Raw genomic sequence first — 23,041 nt, forward strand, 5'->3', positions numbered from 1 at the left:
GCCTAAATAATGCTCCCTTTCAACTTGAAAACATTTGACTCATGGAATTACAATTCACACTAACAGACAAATTGGTTTCAATATAAAGTTTGTGTCATCTTCTAGTGAACTATTCACCCGTCCCCTTCCAAGGGACTGCCAGGGTCACAAATTAAAAAAAAACAACAAAACTCGGAAAATTAGCAACAAATCTTCAATTAAAAACGGAAATAATCACACATTGCTTTTTAACATTATTAGACTCACATGCAGTGTGTATATTGTACATATTTATAATAATAAAGATCTTTGCGCAGATCATAAAGAAAGCATCATGCCAGCAACCAGACCATTCACTCATGCAGTTCTACATGGGATAGAATTCATGCCAGTTTGTAAGTTTTGACATTCAGTAGAGAAAATGTATTTACCTATAAACTATGTTAAACAAAATAATATAATGTAAGAGTTTAAACATTGACACACAAAAAAAAGTCATGTTGAATGTAAACTGTCATGTTTCAAAACACACTTACAAGTCTGAAACAAAATAATGGCTCTCAACATTTCGTCTATACCAGTTAGTACATTTACGTGAATTAGATAAACAGGAGGAGAGAATCAAGTGAAGATTAGTAACACATACATAGACTGCAACCAGATGTGTGTCAGAATGGAGGTTTCTTTCCAAGGGTGAGTTTGTGCAAGTGTTTGATCAACTCTCCAAATAAAGACCAAGTAAATGAAAGGGGTCAATACATCATGGAGGAGCATGCTGGGATAGCCCCCTTAGAATTCCTGAGTTTCAAGAGAGATACAGTGTAAATAAAGGTTTCTTCCTCTCTTTTTTGTTTATTTTGCCATCACAAAAATTTGTCACTTATAAATGCTTGTGTGGTCTACATAACATGGAATTTAACTGTTGTTAATTTACTAACTCATTCCATTTAAATGTTAAATCTTATTCTAAGAAAAACAAAAATCTTGCTTTACTACACATTAAGCACTTTTAAAACATTTTTAGCCAACTGAAAATAAAACTTTAATTTGTTTTATTTAAAAAGCTGTTTTTTTCAAAATGAATTTATGAATCTTTGTATGCATGTAATTTGTTTTCTTTAAAAATCTGCTTCAAAAGGAATTTACTAGTTATATGCATGTATAGTTTGTTTATTTTACGTAAAATATTTGAAAGTCAAATACTGCATTTAAAAAAAATTTATACTTATAAATATTCACTGAAGACATTCTCTTGTTTATATGGGGTAGTTAGAGGGCTTAAAATATATAACAATTTTTAATGTATATTAAGGTTTTTATGGTACAGTGTAGCATATAAGTTATTGTACATAAAAACAATGATTTTTTTGTAATGGCTTCCACATACGCATGCACACAACCAATTCGGGACCCCATCCACGTTTCATTGTGTCAGGCATAAAAAAGAAAGCAAGCAATTTTTGTTCTGTTGTTTTACCCGTGATGAATGAATCTGATTAGAGAGAAATTTTGTGAATAGGTTCAGGTGCTGGGGTCAAAGTGTTGATAGTGAAAACCGCCTGACCTCAGTGATGCCCTCTGGGTTATTGAGATTCGCTGGAATACAGAAATGAATGTGTAGGGACAGGACCAAAATCGTTTCTTTCAATAAAATTATCAACATTAGCTGAAAATAGAAATCTATTTCTGCTCATGAGAAGTGACGGCTTTGTGTACACTCTAAAAATGTAGCAATAGTAGAAAGAAAAAAATTTTCTCAACAGTTTTCGAATTATTAAATATGTAACTAATACCCACAGAAAGAAAACGTCCTAAGGGAGACATGTTATGAAGTTTAATATCATGTCCAAAGGCTATTTAAATTAACAATAAAATAGAGAAATAATAAAATACCCTAAATGATTAAGTTGAAAGACATCTTGTGAAGTCATGGTAGCTAGTTATAGTTAACTTCCCTAGTGAATATTGATATAACAACACATTTCACAACTATCTTTTAAAATATCATAGGTTGGACATAACTGATGATGAATAGAACTACACAAATGAAATAACTACACATCCTTTGTCGCACAACTTTACTAATAACTTAATATTAGATATGGCTATCAACATCCTTACATTTCCATGGGCTATCATTAGAATACTTTTTCTAATAAAAATGTTAACTTAAACTCTGCCGTTATTTTGATTTCAAAATTTCCCCCGCATCCTCAACTTTTACCTAGACAGAATATCCCTGGATTAGTGTTGAAGTTTAAGATAAAACTTGTGTTTAAAATTTAAACAAAAGGAAATGAGAGAGCAATAATAATGCTATGAAAGTAAAACATGAGAAAAGAGTGACAGTATTCACCAAAGGTACAGTAAGCACCACTCAAGTGTTTTCAGTGTTCACCACCAAAGGTACAGTAAGCACCACTCAAGTGTTTTCAGTGTTCACCACCAAAGGTACAGTAAGCACCACTCAAGTGTTTTCAGTGTTCACCACCAAAGGTACAGTGAGCACCACGTGGGTTGTTTGTTTTAATTTAGAATGTTCTTGTATATCAAAAATACAAAAGTTGGAATTAATAGTCTTAAAATAAAGCCTGGAGCTATATATTTTCTGTAATAACAAAAGTTATGCTTTAGAAAATGTATTTTTTTTTATTAAAATGAAAAACTGCCAGTTTTCTAAGAAATGATTAAGTAGTTATCAATTTTTGTAGTTAAGAGATTTAATTCTTTCTTAAAATGCAAGACATCTTTCTCATAAGGATCTATAGCTAGGAGTTTTTTAAAAAATCTTAAATGATGTTATCACTCCTGTGCTTTCTTGAACAAGTGTAACAAAAGCTGAAACCTAAAACATGGTTTTTAGTAATTGAAACATTTTAAAGAAGAAATTCAAAAGACCCGAAAGAGAAAAACTTAAAAGACTTTTATATAGACCCTATGAAGGAAGTAGAACAAAAAATAACCGACATTTTTTTAATGGAAAAATGTTTAGGTATTGTAATGCTAATGAATATGATTGTTACATATTTATTGTTTAAAGGCCATCTAAACAATAGCACTTATCATACTAGATATTTAAAATATTTATCCTTAAGTACACCTTTTTTAAAACAACAATTAATCAAGGGATGTTTTCTGCGCTAAATGATTGACATAAAGGCAACATGTTTTCAAGAGCATTATCGGCATAGGATTGTAGGCAAAGAATTCAAAATAATTGTTTCATTGGTAGACTCTCAATGCAATTAAAAAAAAAAAGACATTTATAAAAGTCATGTAAATAGTCCAAGTTATTAGCCATCTCAAACAATGTATATAGTTTTAAAGTTTTGAAATGAAAATATCTTGGATGAAAATAAATAGAAAAAAAATGTTGATGCAAATGTATAGTGGAAAATGCTAAGTAAAATATAAATTGTAAAGCTAGGAGTTATATAGTGGCCACTTGATAAATGTTCTAAGCATGACAAAATGTAATATTCTTAAGTATCAATTGAACAGTGTTTACTATGTGGCAAAATTGGAGTGAATGATTATTGAATTAAAAAAAAAAAAGAAGTCTATGAGCAGAAGTCTTCATCAGCTGAAAACGAAATTTCATTGTAAAACCTTGAAACTGTCTAAGCGTAGTTAGAAAATATTGTAGAACTAATCTTACAATGCCTACTCTATTCATCTTTCCCTCTCTGTGCCACTTCATTTCCTGTTGCGACCAGCGGATGTCTTTGACTGCTCTTATCAGAATGTCTGGTAGAAGTGCCAGCACCACCATCAAAATCATGGCTAGCCAAGTAGCTGCTCCACTGTACAGCTGGGCTATCGACTTGTACAAGCTGTTGGAACTAGCCACAGCTGCCCTATGGAAAAAGAACAGCACAAAATGAAAAATACTTTTTGTTAGAGCTGGAGATAACTCTTAATATCTAGAGTTTAAACAAAACATTTAAGGGAAGTCTCCTGCAATTCATCCAAATTTTTTTTTTTTTTAAATAAATTTGTAGTTTCCACAGATTTTCTGTTCACTGGCTGTAACTTTATTTTCTTTAGAAAAAGAAAAACAAAACAAAACAAGAAATTTCAATGTCGTAAAACAAATATTTGTCATCCCTAAAGTAAAGACTTACGGCCAGAACAAGTTGGTATACACAGCTGTTAAAAGTATGATTCCAATAAAGGTTATGATGTAGGACAGGAATGTTGGCAGACACCAATAGTAGGTTACTAGCATCAGCTGCAACAGAAGAAACAAAAGTGAAGGATTAACAAAGTGATAAAATAATATTACAATAGAATGCCATTCATCCAGATGTCAGTTATCCAAAGTCAAACATCCATAACACTAATTACAAAAAAATTATCAATAATCATGATTTCCTTGAGGCTTTTTTTTTCTCTGTTGACATGTAAAAAATATTACTAGATATAAAATGTTGAAGGTGCTAGTAAGATATAGAAAGAACATTTAGCTACAATCACTGATTAATGCAACAAAAAGCATTGTCAAAAAGTAAACAATTGCTGATCAGTACAGAAAAAGTGATTTAAAATGCACTCGTTTAAGAGGTCAGGTAAATAATAGTTAACTATGGCAAGCACAGTAAGCAGTAACTAGAGCTGTTCTAGGAAGATGTTAACATAAGTATCCAAGTTGGGTAGGCTTCAAGCATCTGAAGCTTTGAAATGATAATAATCCACTAGGCATTGATCCCTAGCAGCAAAGAATTCACTTAGCCACCATGAACCAGAATATATAAAATGAGCAATTTTTATTGAAAAGAAGATTTATGCAACCGTATAGTAAAAGGAAAATAAAACTAAAATTTTATTTAACCTTGGTTAGGCCAATATTAGAATATGTATCCTGGGTTCGAGAACCCTCGTCAAGAAAACACAAAGAAACTAGAACAGAAGCAAAATAGATCTGTGAGATTTTTAACAAACAAATATTCACTTTTGATTAGAGCAACACCTTTAGCAAAATCACTAAACCTAGAAACCCTTCTGGATAAAGACTAAAAAGTAAAATAGCAATAATACATAAACGCTGAACCATAATCTATAAATACAAAACCTAATAAAACACTCAGAAAGACACAAAGATAAAGACACATTTCTTATTCCATATGCTAGGACAAATTTGTACAAATGCTCCTTCAACCCAAGTGCTATTAGAGAGTGGAATAAGTTGCCAGTGAGTTCGAGTCACTGATTGACATGCATGACTAGATTGACACAGGGACGCGTGTTAAATATATTTATATTCTTTGTCAAGTAACATCTGTAGTTTATAAGAAGTAAGCAATAAAAAAAAAAAGAATACTTACCTTTATATTCACTGTTCCCAGGCATGTAAAATAAATAAGTGAACCAAAGTCAAAGTTTCCTAAAGTCTGAAAATATAATTTTGTAACTTGGTGTTAAAGTGCAAGTAACCATGATCATAAATACTCTTGTCAAATAAAAATATAAAAATAAATAAATAAATAAAAACTTTAGGTTGACTTACTTCCCCTGTACTGTACAATGAGACCCCATTTTGTTGCAGTAAATATGTCCCAAAAAAGAAGACACAACAATGCCACAGTCCTGAGATATAATTTTCAATAACAACACATTAGACTAGATGCATATACCATCAAAATTTTCTTTCAGATAATTGCACAAATATTTCTGCTAAATGAAAATCCTTGGCAATGTAAAAAGCACTACATTAAATGTCAGTTTCAAACCTATAGAAAAAAAGCATTACATTAACTGACTGTTACAAACCTAAAAAGTTCCATTTAAAAAATTCTATCCAGTTTAAAGTTGCATTTCTGGCTATAGATCTGTAGAAAGAAACAAGAAATAGTTCACAACAATAAGAATAAAAGTTTACACAATTTCGGGATAAGCTTACACACATATTTTATATAGAGCAATTGTCATAACATCAATTTTAAACATATATTTTATATAGAGCAATTGTCATAACATCAATTTTAAACACATATTTTATATAGAGCATTTGTCATAACGTCCATTTTAAACACATATTTTATATAGAGAAATTGTCATAACGTCAATTTTAAACAGATATTTTATATAGAGAAATTGTCATAACGTCAATTTTAAACAGATATTTTATATAGAGCAATTGTCATAACATCAATTTTAAACATATTTTATAGAGAGCAATTGCCATAACATCAATTTTAAACACATATTTTATATAGAGCAATTGGCATAACATCAATTTTAAACACATATTATATATAGAGCAATTGTCATAACGTCAATGTTAATAACTTTTAACAAAATAGTGACTACTCATGTGGTAATACAGAAGAAGATGATGTTTAGGAAGATCTTTTCAGTCTAAAGTAATGAAAGAATATTTTTGTTAGGCCAAATATTTAGATTAACAAAATTAAATGTGAGTGTGAGTACACTGTGACTGACCAAATTAATCAAGAAAGTGTTATCTTATTCAGCTATTTATTTCTCTAGTGCTAGAAAATAGGAATCCATATCCAGACCAAATTGTTTAGATTACAACCTACACACAAACTTCTCACATTTTTTTTTATAGAAGAGCGATGACTAAAAAAAGGAAGTGGGACATGATCAACTTCTGAATAAGATGGTACTTACTTGTACAAAGAAGGATTATTAAGTAAAGCATCTTTTGTCTTATGTTGTTCAAATATCCCATAGATGAGGATAGGCAGTGATGTGAAGCACAGGTTATAACATAACAGGTAGAAGGCATCAAATAAAGACTGGAAATAAAATTGCTCATGTTTACTACAATGAAAAAATTGCAGTATGCTACTACAGTACAACACTACTTTCTGCCAATAATGTAATAGCTACTTCCCTTATTTGATATCAGAACAAAATAATTAATAACCAATAATTAATTGACTAATGTATTTTTGATTATTGATTCATAATTTTTTAAGAATCAACTTAATCAAATAATGTGTGATGGAGAAATAGCAGTAATAATTATTTAAGGAGATTAAACCCAACAAATTTAGCCACACACACACATATATATATATATATATATATATATATATATATATATATATATATATATATGTATATATGTATAATAATATACAGATATAATATAATAATATAATACAGAAGTATTAGTTTCCTTTGTTGCTATTAAACAAAATAATGAATTACCTGTAATTGTCTAATTGGTTACTTTCTTTTTTTTTTTATTATTGATTAATGCTTTGTCTTATGTCAATAAATAATTGTGCTAAGTTTCAGCTTGATCCGAGAATGAGTGTGGGAGAAATAATGTGTACACATTTTTTTACCAAACAGACAGATGGAAAGAGTGAGTTGATATAAGCTTTGTAAAAAAAAACATTTCCATTTTTCATGGCTCTAATTCACTGAAAGAAACTACAAGGTCAAACAAGCACACATATCTATCATGTGAACACATTCTCTTGACCAGCTTCAAACACACACAAACAGAAAAGACAATGAATGATGTAATGAATCACTTATTGTTTCAAATAATGATATATTTTACTGCACTTTGTCATGTACAGCAGTGATTCCCAAACTAAGGCCTCCAGCCCATAACAAGGTCCTATACAGCCCATTGTCACGTACAGCAGTGAAGCCCAAACTTAGGCCTCCAGCCCATAACAAGGTCCTATCCAGCCCATTGTCATGTACAGCAGTGATGCCCAAAATAAGGCCTCCAGCCCATGACAAGGTCCTATCCAGCCCATCAAGTCATCTTCCCACAGTGCATAATGCATCAGCAGATGATCGATTCCACTGGACTCAACAATTTATTGTGCCAATGTGGAGCATGTCTCAAACTTAGGCACCACTGATGTACACAAACACTATGAGAATAAAAATGTTTAACTTAAATCTTACTTGCTCTGACCAAGAACTAAAAATTGCATATAACAACTGGCCTGTTATCCAGGCCACATTCTGAAACAAACAAAATAACATGAACAAATTAAAAAAAATAAAATAAAATAATTAATTTAAAAGAATAGAATAGAAGGAAGAACTTAATATTTAAAAATATTTCTTATAAACAAGCTAAGATTGTTAATTGAATTTTAAATAACACTATGAGCATGTTTTAAGTCTTCTTGACGAATAAATACACATTTTTTCCATTAATAGTACTATTATTACAGCTAATCTCCACACTACAAAAGAGTGATTAATGTTCTCTGGTTCGATCTCTTGTAAACATTTAAGGTAGGGGGTCTCTCAGGGAGATTTCTATATGGGCACTTATCAAATAAAACTCAGCTTGATTTAAATCTCACCTACAGGGCCCACATTAAGAAACCCACATTGAAATTACCAAAAAATGAATCAGTGTTTAAAAAAACATTTTCTGTGACAATCATGGATAAACATATTCATATTGTTGATTTGTGAAAATATGTGACACAAAATGAGTGCTAAGTTTCTCTTTTCCTGAAGACATTCAATGTTCATTTTATAAGTATATACATTTTTCTTAAAATATAGTTAAAAACAATAAACCTTATGGTTAGGATTCTTCTAATGACCAACCTTATAGAAAAAATATTGCACAAGAACTGCTATTCTAGTGTAGTACAGGTGACCATGTAACAATAAGGCACGTCTCAGGAACCTGAATTTTCCAAAAGCAAAGTCACTGTTTCTAACTGCTTGTCTCCCTTCCTTTCCCATAATGCCTAAGAAAAAATATCTTTTTAAATGCTTGCAAAAAGAGACTAAATAATTTGAGTAAATTAACATTTTGTTAGCTGAAAAGTAAAGAAACAATAATATAAATATATATTGAGAAAAGAAATACACTTTGTGCTGTTAAACTTCAGAGAGAGAGATATGTTGTAATATATAAATAGGCCTGGCAAATCTAAAATCTTTTACAATTTTCTGCTGATAACAAGAAACCTGATGCTAATGGAAATGTAAGTTAGGCCCAACCGGTTCATGCCCTGAATGTGACCAGCTTTTAATTACTACTCCCATATTTTAGAACATAGAAAATGAGATTTTGTTACTCTTTGATCTAAAAATAGCAGAGGGTAGTGGCTGATTAGTTAGAGAGCATAATATAAAGTTCCTCTTTCAGACCTTGCTATCTATAGGGCAGATGATGTGAAGGTCATTTGTTGCTTTGGCCAACGGTTAACGACCAGGGTGTCATATGACCAACTCAAGTCAGGTACCTATTAGAGTTGGGTGGACTCAAGGGCACCTTAAAAATAGTCTTCACTGAGATTCAAACCCAGGACCCCAGGTTCGGAAGCCAAGCGCTTAACCACTCAGCCACCACACCCCCTAGTTAGAGAGCATGATATGATAATTACATGGTCATCTTAACATTAACCAGTTAAATAAGTTATTGGTTTAATAAAAAGATGAACTGAGGGTCCTTTTATTTTTACTTAAATCCTTAGTTAACTGACCCATGAATAAAAAATCTTACCAAATCCCACATCAGCTTCCTGTATCATGCTAACATCATTGGCACCATCTCCAATTGCTGCAGTTACAGGCTTTGATTTAGAATTCTTTATCATTGCTACAATCTGTTCAGAATATGATAGAACACTATGATCATTTAATCATTTAATGAATATTTACAATACATTCAATCTAAAAATACTTATTTATAATAAGAAAAAGATTCATCAAAACTATAAATAATAATAATTAGATGGAAGCTTTAATACAAAGGTATGAACTTATTTTCTTTTCCTTAGAATTAGAAATTATTTTTAAAAATGTAAATACAATTAATCCTTAAATAAAAGAATATTCCATTTGAAGTTCCTGACTTAAAAAAAATATTTAGCCTTTATATTATATTAGCGTGTCAATTATCTGTTTTTCACTCAACATTAAACCAAGATGGCTGACGGACAGACTGGCAAGACCAGAACATTATTAATACTGTTATAGCCCTGCCCTGCGCACCGTCATCAATATTAGTGCAGAAGGTGCGCTCTAGCTTGTGCACTGTTCTAGACTAGAGTTAGAATGAATGTTCCGCCCAAGTATAGGAGCTTAAGAAGAATCTGTGTTAAAGTAATACTGTTATTATGTGATTGTGATGTCCTGTAATTCTTATATAATACAGACGTTACTTCAAAAAAGAAGATGATTACGTCCTACGCGTCATGCATTTAGACTTAAATTCTGCCAAGTCACTGGTTTTCCTGGCTAGCTCAATCAATCCATTCCATGCTCTAATAGCACTAGGGAAGAAGGAGTATTTGTACAAATTTGTCCTAACATATGGGACAAGAAATGTGCCTTTATCTGTCTTTCAGAGTATTTTATTAAATTTTGTTTTTGTGTTTGAAGATTATGGTTCAGTGTTCTATGTATAATTGCTACTTTACTCTTGAGTCTTCTGTCCTGAAGGCTTTCTAAATTTAGTGATTTTACTAAAGGTGTTACTCTAGTCAAATGTGAATATTCATTTGTTATGAATCTCACTGCTCTATTTTGTGTCTGTTCCAGTTTCTTAATGTTTTCTTGAGTTGAGGGGTCCCAAACAGAGGATGCATATTCTATTATTGGCCTAACCAAGGTTAAATAACATTTTAGTTTTATGTTCTTATTTATTTATAGAAATTTCTTTTAATAAACCCTAATGCTTTGTTTGATTTTTATTTATAGTTTCATCAATATGTGGATTCCATGACAGTTTTTCATTTATTATAACACCTAGGTATTTAGTGTTTTTAGTCTGTGTTACTGGTTTGCCATGAATAAGACAAGTGGAATTAATTTGTTTTAGTTTTTTTGTTACTCTTAACAACTGACATTTTTCTGGGTGGAAAGACATGCTCCAATTTGATTCCTATTTCTGTAATTCATCTAATTTTCTTTGTAAAATATCTGTGTCTTGTGTTGTTTTTATTGTTCTATATATTATGCAATCATCTGCAAATAATCTGACTTTTGTTCCTGAAGTAATGCAATTTGGTAAATCATTTATGTAAATAATACCTTTCCTTGTAGAGTTGCCTCCCTTAGATTAATTATAATAGGTTTAACAGATTTTCAAAATTTATTTGTGAAGACTTCCACATTTTTTATTACAAACTCCTATCAACTTATCATCTCTAGTTAAGCAAGTAAATTATACAGAATGTAAGAAACAAGAAGTTTTTGTTTGTTTTACAAGTTCCAGACCTTCCTTCAGAGATGAAGATTGGTAAATCCTGTAGGGTGACAGGGAATGGAATCAGGCAGGGTTCAAATTAGGGACTATGTATGTAGCACATACTGCACGACCAGCAGCCACCCAAAAGCTAAATGTTTATAAATATGTAGACCATGATGTCTTGAATTATTTTGTTTCTTTGCTCACCTGAGCTTTCTGCAGTGGGGACATTCTGCAGCACAGCACAGCCACACATTTGGAACACAGCTGACACAACCAATCAGAATGATCCTTCAAGGCGTAGGCTAAGCTTTGGCCATCTATTATCAGAGCGTACTCTGTGTCTTGATCTGACAATGTTACACTGAGGAGTACAAGACAAAAGACCTTTCAGTTTCAGAAAAAAAGTTCACATCATTGGTCTTAGTTCAGTCAATGCCAAACTAAACAATGACTAGTGCTTGCAAGAGAAGCTGTTATTTTGATATTACTTTTAAAAAATTATCTTCTTGTTTGTTTTTTTTAATAATAATTCTTAAGACAACTTAAAGTTTTAACTGAATTAGCTAAACCCAGGTGATGACTGAGCTTGGGAACTTCAAAGTCTTCTGAGAGTCCATTTAACTTTTCCCCACTAGACTAACACAGACATGGATAAAACACAGAAAAACATCAAAAACACAGAAGAACACAATAAGTAAAAATGATCTCACCTTTGTAACAACGTTTTCAACTGTTCGTCACTTTGTTCCTGAGACCTGACCTGAGTGAGACGTAGTTCTTCCATGTCAGAGTTAAAATGACCCGCAGCATGACTAATGTTGACGGCAGTCTCCTCTTTGTCTCCAGTCAACACCCACACCTAGTGGAAACATGTATTGAGTACAAGAATAAACTGAAATATTCCATGAATTTACAGCATTATGTCTTCCCTCTGCTAAAAAGATGTGTCTTTTTTTAGTTCTTTCTGTGGGATGTGTGACTGGGGTGGGGGGGGGGGAGGGGCAGAAACTGCTTGGTTATCTATCAAGAAGACTCAAATTTAAATCTCAACTTTAGCTGAGTTGCATTTGTCGAACACCTTAAGACAGAATGGAAAAATTCTGCCAGATATTCCTTCCTGCCACGTTTACACATAGCAAGCCATAGCGCATTGAATAAGCAAAAAGTTCCCCTTTCAGACCTTGTGGTCCATAAGGCAAATGATGTAAAGGTCATCTGTTTCTGTGGCCTATGGTTAACAAGGGCTTCATGTGGCCAGCACAACAACCAACCACCTTTACTTTTCCTTAACTAATGTCAGGTACCCATCAGTTCTGGGTGGACTTAAAAAATCCCAGGATTTGAACCCCAGACCCTGATTCAGAAACCAAGCACTTTACCACTCAGACAACGTGCCTCCATGAATAAGCAATAGCATGTAAAATGTGTGATTAGATACAAAAAAACAATTCAAATTAAAACTAAATTTACTTCTAACAGTTTTTTTTTTCAACACATCACACTAGCTCTACTTAGAATCAGTTATCATATTTATTATTATCAGTTAAGACTTATCTAGATAAAACATGTTTCATTAGGTTGGATTTGAACCCCAGACCCTGATTCAGAAACCAAGCACTTTACCACTCAGACAACGTGCCTCCATGAATAAGCAATAGCATGTAAAATGTGTGATTAGATACAAAAAAACAATTCAAATTAAAACTAAATTTACTTCTAACAGTTTTTTTTTTCAACAAATCACACTAGCTCTACTTAGAATCAGTTATCATATTTATTATTATCAGTTAAGACTTATCTAGATAAAACATGTTTCATTAGGTTCATCTTTTTGTTACCACAGATCATATAAATATAGCTTTTGAATTTCAACCCAGATTTAGCAGGCAGAAAAATAATATACACCATAAAAAAAACTTAAAAGTTTTATTAAACTTTATATACATGCGTAATAAATAGAAATAAAAAGAAAACCAATAAATATAGTAAAAATCTATGTAACTGTATTTAAAATCAATTAAAGACACAGCTAAACTCTACTTTTAGATCCACTACAGACATCACCAAACCTATTAATTAAACTAATAATTGTTAAATATAACAGACCACTAACCTTGATACCAGCCATCCTGAGAGCTTCAATAGTCTGGGGCACTTCATGCTGAAGCTTATCCTCCACAGCGGTAGCTCCCAGTAGGTGGAGCTTGGTCTCAAATTCACGATACATATCAGAGAGCTAATAAAATAAGATCAAGTCATAGTAAAGGCATTTTAGTCTATCATTAAACATATAAATAAATATAATTTCTATATATATAAATATAAGTATATATAAATTAGATGACAACTCAAACTAGTTTAACTTTTTTTTTAAATTCCGTTTTTAAACATAGAGCTATCAGCCTTTAAATTTACTTTACTCATGACTACTAATTTAAAAAAAAGGAAAAGAAAGCTAAACTTTTCATTTCAAATTTGTTTTGAATAGTGGTAAAAAAAAGAGAAAGAATATTATTAACTCTGGTACTATGACATAACACAACAGATATGGAAATATGAAATGCATTAAAATATGGCAAGTATGCTATTTCATGATAGTCTCTTTAAGAATTGTTATTCAAGGGAACACTTTGAGAATGAAATATTTGTCAGTAAAGTTTCCTTTCATACATTCTGATCTGTTGGGCAGATGATGTAAAGTTCATCTGTTTTAATGGCTGACAGTTAACAAGAGTGTCATGTGGCCAGAACAATGACCAACTTTCTTTACTTTCCCAAACAAAAGTCAGGTACCCAAAGGAGTTGGGTGGACTCAGTGGCATTATAAAAAATATCACGAAATTCAAAATCCCAGTCTCCAAACCCAGGATTTCCCAGTTTGGAAGCAAAGTGTTTTACCACCATGTCCCCATTTGTTGTCCTAAGAATAAATTATCTATTTTATTACCTTCTCATTTCTCTGAACCAAAGATCTCCGAGCCTCCATTAGCCGCCTGTCAAGATCTTCATACTCTTTCTCTTCCAGTTTTCTCTGGGCTATACTGAGTGTTCTTAAACCAAACTAGAAGTAGTGACAATACAACATTAAGTCAGCAGGGAATCAAATGTAAACAGACAAGAATCATTGACGGAAACATCATTAAAAACCAAAGTGATATGAATGTAATGAAAGTTCTTGAACTAATAACATTAATATTCTCCACATTGTACTTATAAATATAAAACAGTTATATCTGACATTATTTGAAAACAAAAAATTCTTTTCCTTGGCATGATTTAGTAGTACATATTAATGTCATTTCCAATTTGATAGTGATATGTTTATTTTAATGAATTTCGATTTTATCTTATAAAATTACTTATGCTCCTACAAAAAAGAAGATGGGTATGAACTATGCGTATCCATGTGTTATAATCTATTCATGCATGTTAATTACAGACTTTGCTAAGTCACTGGTTTTCCAGGCTGATTCAGGCAACTTATTCTCTAGTGGCTCTAAGGAAAAAGGAGCACTCATACAACTTTGTTCTAGCATATAGAAATAGAAATGTGCCCTTTATCTCTCTGAGTCATTCATTAGGTAGAGTTTGGGTTATGTGTTGGTTCATCAGAGTTTTATTCATTATTGTTTTTTAGTCTTCTGCCCTGAAGTGTCCCTAAATTTAGTGTTTTTACTAATAGTTTGACTCTAGACAAATCTGAATATGACACTGTTATAAATATGTTAAGTTGTACTATGTACTCACTTCAGCATACTCATCAATCATGTTTTGAATTTCCACTTTCTCCCCAGTCACTGACTTGTCTATGACAGCCATGTCTGCACCTTTACACAGTAAATATTTGGTGTCCTCTAAATCTGCAATAACAAAAAAAAAAGTGAAGTTCCCCTTTCAGAGCTTGTGGCCAGCACAACGACCAACCGCCTTTATTTTTCCCTAACTAATGTCAGGTACCCATTAGAGCTGGTTGGACTCAGAGGAACCCGAAGATCCCCGAAATTAAAAATCCAAGTCTTCACCAGGATTTGAACCCCGGTCCCCGGTTTGGAAGCCAAGCGCTTTACTGCTCAGCCACCACACCTTATAAATCTGCAATAACAAACTATTAATTTTTAAAAAAAGGATGCAAAATTTTTTTTGCTTCAAAAAAAAAAAAAAAAAAAAGAAAATTAACACTGGCACTTATCTACTGATTTAAAACAAATCAATTCAATTTTAGCTGTAAATATTAATGCACAATTTATCACAATTAATGACTAAGAAACAACTATATAATTTTTGATCTATTTGAATTTCTATTAGGCCCAATTCTTCCAATTTTTGGTCTTGACTATTAGGACCAATGCTTTAAAAGCAGCTTTTCAAAGTCACTGAAATATATTCACAAGGGGACAGTACTGACCATCTAGATCTTGTATGATAACACTCATTCTTTTCCTGGTGGGGTCAAAGGGTAAAGTGTGCAGAAGTTTGAACTTTTTCATCTTCTGCTGGAAGGATACCTCCATGATGTCATCGTTTGTGCCATGGTAGACAACTCCAAACCTAGTTATTGAAAGAAATGAAAGTAAATTTAACTTCTTTTTTAATTAGACACTGCACAAATAAGAAGCAATAACATAGGAATTAACAACTGTAAATGTTCTCCTTAAAACTTCTAAAACTGAACCAAATGGGAGAAAATTAGATTTACATCAAATGTTTAATAATTATAAATCTTGAAATTGATCAAGGATGTACTACTGTGTGCTTGATATAACTAAGTACATATAATAAAGATTGGCCTATATGACTGCATAATGTTTGCCTACATATAAAGGTGTTGGTTTCTGCTAGCAAGAAAAATTTAGGGTTAGCTCAACATAGCATAAAAACATCTTCAAATTCCAAACCACTAAATTACTTAGCCAGAATTTATCTCCATAACCTCCAAATCAAATATATATCAAGGTTCAAGTTCAGATTTACATGGGTATAAAAACAATAAAAATAAATTCTAGAATAATATTGGAGAGAATGAATGTTTCAAAACGTTATATTAGCAAAGCTTGCACCTACCTGCAGCATGCCTCTACTAAAGCTTTCTCATCTGGAGAACTGGCCTGATATTCATAGTCCTCACCAGTTGGGCTGTACTGGGATGAAGCACCATTCTGAGTTTTGGATTCTAGGTTGTGGCGGTCAACGCGCACAGTGTGACACAGAGAAAGCACTCGTATAAATTCATTAATTTCATCCTGTGGAACATAGACAATATGAAATAATTACAGGAGTCATCAGGGCATAGTGACTCTGTGGTAAAGTGCTTGGCTTTCAAACTTAGGTGTCTTGATTTCAAGTCTGGGATTTTGAATTCCTAAATTTTAGGATATCCCACACCAATTTTAATGGGTTCCTGACAATAGTCAGGGAAACTAAAGTTGGTAGGTCGTAGTGCTGGCCACATGAAACTCTCATTAACCCTCAGCAATAGAAACAGATGACCTTTATATCATCTGCCCAATCTATAGATCAGAAGATCTGAAAGGGTTGCTTTACTTTTACTGGGGTCATCAAAGTGAACCAATGTTAGTTTTAGAATAATTTTGTATGCTTTTTAAAAGCTGCATTAAAAGAAATTGATGTCTAAAAGATTGAAGTTGATCTAGCAGTAAAAATTAATTTTAAAATCTTTACTTTATTGCCAAGATGTAGAAGAAATCTTTGCTTTTTTTCAAGAAATTTATAATTAATTTTGTACTTATAAATCAGACATCAATGACCATCTCATATAGTATGATAATTAAGATATGAGAAAGACAGCAAGCTTGGCTGATTTCCATATTTATAATTGTTATTATCTCAATTAAGGTTATAAAAAATACATAAGACTGTTTAGAATAAGAAAAGATAGCATTTTAAATTCTGTTATGACTTTAACGATTGCAAGTAAATAAAGTGGCCTTTTAGCAATGTATCAGGCTTGCAGATGATTGAAATTTAAGAAAGTAGTCATCTTGATAATAAGATGAAAGTCACTGCTCTATAAATATGAACAAAAGAAATTTTGCAACTATGTTTATTTTTAATTCCTATTTTATAACAAGTGACAAGCTTTGGGTAGGGTGAGCAGGAAAATCTGGCAATAATACAAAACTTACAGTGAATGTTACAGCATGATTGAGGTCAATCTGTTCTGGTGTTCTCTCACAGAGATGCCCATCTATCATTTCAAACTGTCGCTTGCCAATACAGCAGCGACGGAAGGCCATGGTGTTTTCTGTCAAGGTTCCTGTTTTGTCAGTAAACAGATACTCCACCTGTCAAATTTGATTGCACAAAATTGAAAGCATTTATCAAAACAAACAAATGATATTTTCTTTACAGCGATTTCTAGAAAATCTATTGCAATGAACATATATAATTAACAGAAAAGTAACAATATTGATATATATTTGTATATATTAATAAGGGCAAAAGAAAGCAACTGGTGTTTAAGCTAGTAAGCTTTAGACAGGAGGGACTTGTTTGCCTATCCAGAATCTAATTTAATAACACAAACATTAAGAATGTGTGTTTGTTATTCAAGCTTAAAGAATGTGGTGTATGTTTATAATCCTCATATCAAAAATGTGTTCATATAATTCCCACATCAAGAATGTGAGTCTATAATTTACACAAAATGAATCTATTTATAATTCACACATCAAGAATGTGTGTCTATAATTTACATAAAATGAATCTATTTATAATTCACACATCAAGAATAAGTTATAAAAATAAAGTTAAGGTCGCCTTTCAGACCTTGCGATCTAGAGGGCAGATTATATTTAAGTCATCTATTTCTTTGGCAAACAGTTAACAAGCATGGTGTCATTAGGTCAACACAACGATCAACCGCCTTTAATTTCCCCAACTTAAGTCGAGTTGAGGATGCCCTAAAAATCCCAAAATTCAAAATCCCAGTCTTCACTGAGATTTGAACCCAGGATCCTCCACTAAGCCACCACACCCCATCAAGAATGTGTATTTATAATTCTCACATCCAAAATCTTAATTTATAATTCATACATTGAGAATGTGTGATTATAAATCATAGGAAAAGAATGTGGGTGTGTTTAAAACCAGCATATTAGTTATTTTTATCAAATAATTCAACAAACGTACATTAGGACTAGAAAAAAAACAACACTCCCCCCAAAAAAAACTTGTGATTTATATTTGTTAATACAAATATAACTGATAATAAACAACCTTGTCATTGGTGTTCATTTAATGCATTGTGGCTTTACTCAACAACATGGGGAAGGCTTTGTGAGTCAACCCTGAGGAAAAATCTGGCAACTTGATGCCAACTGTAGTGCCAACTGTATAGGCACCTGCTGTTCCTTTAGACACATCAGCAGCGTGTGTGTGTGTGTGTGGGGGGGGGGGAATCGTTGTTTAGGTTGAGCAATGACAATGCAACTTGCCTATAAATTTGTGTGTATATTTTGGTCCAAATGAAGAGCTCTTTGAACAAAACACTTACCTGTCCAAGCTCTTCATTAAGATCTGAAGTGTTGGCCTTAGCTCGTTCATCCACAGAGGGGTCATACATCTCAACATCCCAGCCAAAGAAAATGGAGCCCAAGAATTTCTGTAATTCTGGAAAGATAAATTTGAAGTGTTATTTACTTGACACTTTCAGTTCTTGTTAGACCATTTTAGTAAAATTATTGTCCCTACATTTTTAAAAAGTAAAGCTCCTCCTTTAAGACTTTTCTATCTATAGGGTGGATGATGTTAAGGTCATCTGTTTCTTTGGCCAACGGTGAATGAGCAGGGTGTCATATGGCCAGCACAACTACCTTTCCTTTCTCCAAATAAAGCCAGGTACCCATTCGAGTTGGGTGGACTCAGGGGTGCCCCAAAAATCCCGGTCTTCACTGAGATTTGAACCCAGGACCCAAGGTTCAGAAGTAAAACACTTTTTTAACAAAAAAATGTAAAATTTATGAGGTAAATAATATATTACTGACCACAGACCAGACCAGAGTAGATATTACTGACCACAGACCAAATCATTTAAAAGGGATGAAAAATCATGTATCAAGATTTTTTTATTTATAAATCTATCCTTTGGACATAGCCTTAGTTGGCATTTAAAGAAAAAACTGCATAAAAGTGTTAAAAACAAGGATAGATAACATTTTTAAAAGATGTTACAAAGTAAGGCTAAGGACTAGTGGAAGCTGTAAATTGCCTTTAAAGAGATAACAACTATTATTATTACTGCTTTTGTAAACTGTATTTTCCATGATAAGTGTGCTATTTCATGACATGTTTGTAAATATTTATCTTTAAGGACTGTTATTCAAGGGATCATTTTTTTTTAGGAACTATAAATGTTTTTTATGTCAATACTTTCTGAGTTCTCTTCTTCCTCTTCCAATTTTCTCAGGGCCAAACTCAAATGTTGTTTGTTTAAAGCATGCTCAGCGCACTCTGGTCCAGATATCTTTTGTAAATACGTGGGGAGAGTAGGTATGTGGGAGAAAGTTTACGCACTGCTTTTCTGCAATCAGCCGAAACAATTACTCTACATAAAGATTCAGAATCGAACTCTCTGAGGTAGCCAGTTTATGCCACTCTATCACACAACCCAGAAAACAAAAAATATGAACATTATCTTACCAACAGTTACATAGAGTGATATAGGAATGATATAGTTGTAGATCACCATGAAAGCCAGGGCTGTCTCTATTGCTTTTAGTGCCTGGACAATATACACAACAATGAATACATTAACCTCACATTTTGCTACAACTAATCTACTTTTAAAGCATGTTTTATAGATCTATAATACAAACTTGTCACTGGCACCTTTTAAAAAAATTCTAAGACCTACTATTTTAAAAAATTCATACATATAACAAATAATGCACTTCAATTTACATTTTTAATGTCAATAACATATTTTTTTAACAAAAAATCATTATTACCTCATTACTGAAACTCTCCTTTGTAACAAATGGAAACACACCATATGTATCCTCAAACCAGTATTTTAAACCAGTAGACAAAACAGACTCGCCCAGCAGAATGATGAGAAAAACTATCAGAAATGCATTCATTTTCCTGAATAAACAATAAGTTAAAAATTCTCATTTTCAGAAATAAAAAAAAATTAACATAGCAAACACAGTGAGAAAATTGTAACATCAACAAGAAATGAAGCAGTACCATACATGCTACTCCCCTGGTGCTCGGGTGACTGCCGTTTCTCGTATCACAAACATGACGATTAAGGTAATTAATGGAAAATCATTAGCCGCTGGACATACATTAGGAACCAAAATAAAGCCCAGGATAATTGCAGGTGGCAGAAAGAGAAATGAACCACTGATAGACAATGGGTCTGTCCATGTTTGATGTAACAAAATATGTAGGTCACAGCAGAATCTGCAGAGCCACAAGAAATTCTCTACGTTCCCCCTAATCTTTGGATTTCCCCCATTTGGGCTGGCAAAGAATTACACAGAGTCTGAACCTGAATCATCCTGATGATAAAAGTGATCTACAAACTAAAACATGCAAACCTTTTAAGTACTTCCAAACAATTGAAAAATGGCTCCTTTGAGATATTTCTCCATTGTTTAGAATCATTTTCCTCATGGGTCATATCTCCACTAAACAAGGCTTAAATATTGTCAGTGGTTCCCAAACTTTTATCTTAACAGAACACTAACCACATTCTCAGTATTTAGCGGAACACTTTTTTCCTTATTTTAGAGAGATTAATTGGCATGGTGGCCCACTAGTAAATTATTCCAGTAGTTCGTGAAACACCTATGCAGGCCTTGTGGAACACTACAGTGCCACGGAACACAGTTTGGGAAACACTGGTCTAGAGTTATGGATCATATGCATGCTGATCAGAATTCTTGTACTTACTTTTCCACTCTTGAAAACTTTTGTTTTTTAGCCTTAGAGTTCAGTGCCATTTTGGTATCAATGCCTGTGTACACAGCACAGCCTGGAATAGAAATAGTTCATTTTTAACTTAGCATTACAGTTAGACACAAGATAATTACATGTTTCTTATTCTCCTATCGGCACTAACACATTTTAAGTTATTTAAGCCTTAGAATAACAAGGCTGAAACTAGCTTGGAATAACAATGTAATGAGAAACGAAATTACAAAATGAACTAAAAAGAGGAACATTAAAAATGGTAAAATACCATTGAGATATTGAAGCTTGGAGGGGATGTAAGGTTATATTAATTCACCTTTTTCTGTTGTTTAAACATTTAGGATGGTTTCATGTGGTCTCCTCTATACCCCAGACCTTTTTTTTTTACTTTCCTAACATATGTCATGCACCCTCCCATTACAGAAAGGGGGTCTCAAGGAAGTCCTAAATAAAAATCAATTTCTAACTCCTCCACTCAGCAGCCAAGAACTGGGTCACCACATCCAATGTTTATATGATGTGGCTGAGTGGTAAAGCATTTGACTTCTGAACCAAGGGGTCTCGAATTTGAATCTTGGTGAAAACTGGTACTTTGAATTTCAGGATTTTTAGGATGCTCCGAGCCCAGCCATTTCTGAAGGATGCCTAAAATTAGCTGCGGAAAGTAAAGGTGGTGGTCATTACACTGGCAACATGACATGTTGTTAACAATTTGCCAAAGAAAAAGATCACCCTTACGTCATACGCCCTAGAGATCATGAATTCTGAAAGGAGTACTAATTAATCTTATTAGACCAAGGCTTCTTTTAAAAGATGAACTATTAACTAATAATGTTTGGTCTCAACACATTGACAAAGATAATCACCATAAATATAGGCTGTGTTTTTAAGCCGGGCTCCCCTCAGGAGAAGATTCTCAAGGCTTAGAGGTTTGGCTTCAATCTCAGGGCCAAACTCCATGACACCTTCAAATGTATAGAGATCGGGAATCGGGGCTTTACATTTGATCTTAGCTCGAAGAGAGCCAAGCTGTGCCGGTGTTGATAGACCACGAGTCTCTTGCAGACAATAGTGTGTCTGAAATAAAACAAACAATTAAAAACTAAGTAAACAGTAGGAATAAAAAAAACAAAACATTAAATCTAAAAAAGGATGTGAAGACAGCATACAATTCTTTGCCGATTCAATATTTTCTAGAATATAAAGCTATTTTTAAGCATTAAAAAGAATTTTAAATTAATTTTAAAAGTTTTTCTTCTTCTTACATATATGTTTACACTTTAATTAATTGAATCTACTTAACTGATGTAACTAAGTATAGAAAATGTGATTCTGTAAATTTTGTATATAATTTTTTTTTACAAATACAGTAACTGTTACGGACAGTAACCAAGCAAACCAGCTTAATGTAGCTTGATGTAGTTCATAAGACCAAAAAAGTGTAAGTAAAGCATGTACAATAAAACTAGATCTGCATAACATATTGAAGAAGAAAAAAATCAAAGCAAACCTTAAGATTTGTTTCTCCATCAAGGTTGGCAGTAGTGACGAAACACTGACCCTGTGGGTCCTCACTGGACAAGAGGACAAGGTCACATGGGAACTCTTCATTGACCAACACTTTGACCAAATCACCAACCTATGACCAGAAAATATTTAAGGAAAAACATACAATTCCATAGCAGTTGTCTATAATAAATTTCCAGAGGAAAGATATTAAAACTTGTCTGGTATTCAATGCAACCTTTTTCTAAATACAAAAGGAGTTTTAATTATGCATTTTATATTTTTATATGGCCAATTTAGTAAAAGTTATATATGTTTAAACTATACAAAACAAGAATAAAAACTCTCAGCTTTTAGATAGGCACCAATAACTGAATTTGAATTTTAACTTTTTCAATAATCAGCCCTCTAGCCTCATTTCCCCCCAAAACTGCAGGGTTGATCTTAACCCAGCAA

The 23,041-nt window shown here is 32.7% G+C and overlaps 1 protein-coding gene across 16 annotated transcripts in view; it reads right to left on the reverse strand.

The window, feature by feature from the left end:
• LOC106055732 (phospholipid-transporting ATPase IF-like) overlaps positions 1 to 23,041 on the reverse strand; it is a 57,792-nt gene that overhangs the window by 9,348 nt on the left and 25,403 nt on the right. For 9 of the 16 annotated variants that reach the window (XM_056013079.1, XM_056013078.1, XM_056013085.1 and 6 more), the window contains exons 7-29: positions 22,590 to 22,718; positions 21,946 to 22,156; positions 21,059 to 21,140; positions 20,107 to 20,242; positions 19,799 to 19,880; positions 18,654 to 18,769; positions 17,284 to 17,442; positions 16,202 to 16,380; positions 15,546 to 15,688; positions 14,888 to 15,000; positions 14,088 to 14,201; positions 13,254 to 13,376; positions 11,851 to 11,999; positions 11,345 to 11,501; positions 9,449 to 9,551; positions 8,542 to 8,687; positions 7,879 to 7,938; positions 6,613 to 6,740; positions 5,749 to 5,807; positions 5,486 to 5,565; positions 5,304 to 5,369; positions 4,104 to 4,210; positions 3,638 to 3,836 (exon numbers count right to left, since the gene is read on the reverse strand). In XM_056013079.1, the coding sequence (XP_055869054.1) occupies positions 3,638 to 3,836; positions 4,104 to 4,210; positions 5,304 to 5,369; positions 5,486 to 5,565; positions 5,749 to 5,807; positions 6,613 to 6,740; positions 7,879 to 7,938; positions 8,542 to 8,687; positions 9,449 to 9,551; positions 11,345 to 11,501; positions 11,851 to 11,999; positions 13,254 to 13,376; positions 14,088 to 14,201; positions 14,888 to 15,000; positions 15,546 to 15,688; positions 16,202 to 16,380; positions 17,284 to 17,442; positions 18,654 to 18,769; positions 19,799 to 19,880; positions 20,107 to 20,242; positions 21,059 to 21,140; positions 21,946 to 22,156; positions 22,590 to 22,718 (2,841 nt within the window). The other 7 variants (XM_056013087.1, XM_056013084.1, XM_056013091.1 and 4 more) reach the window with 4 other exon arrangements.

Source organism: Biomphalaria glabrata, chromosome 15 (assembly GCF_947242115.1).
Source record: "Biomphalaria glabrata chromosome 15, xgBioGlab47.1, whole genome shotgun sequence".
Taxonomy (NCBI): domain Eukaryota; kingdom Metazoa; phylum Mollusca; class Gastropoda; family Planorbidae; genus Biomphalaria; species Biomphalaria glabrata.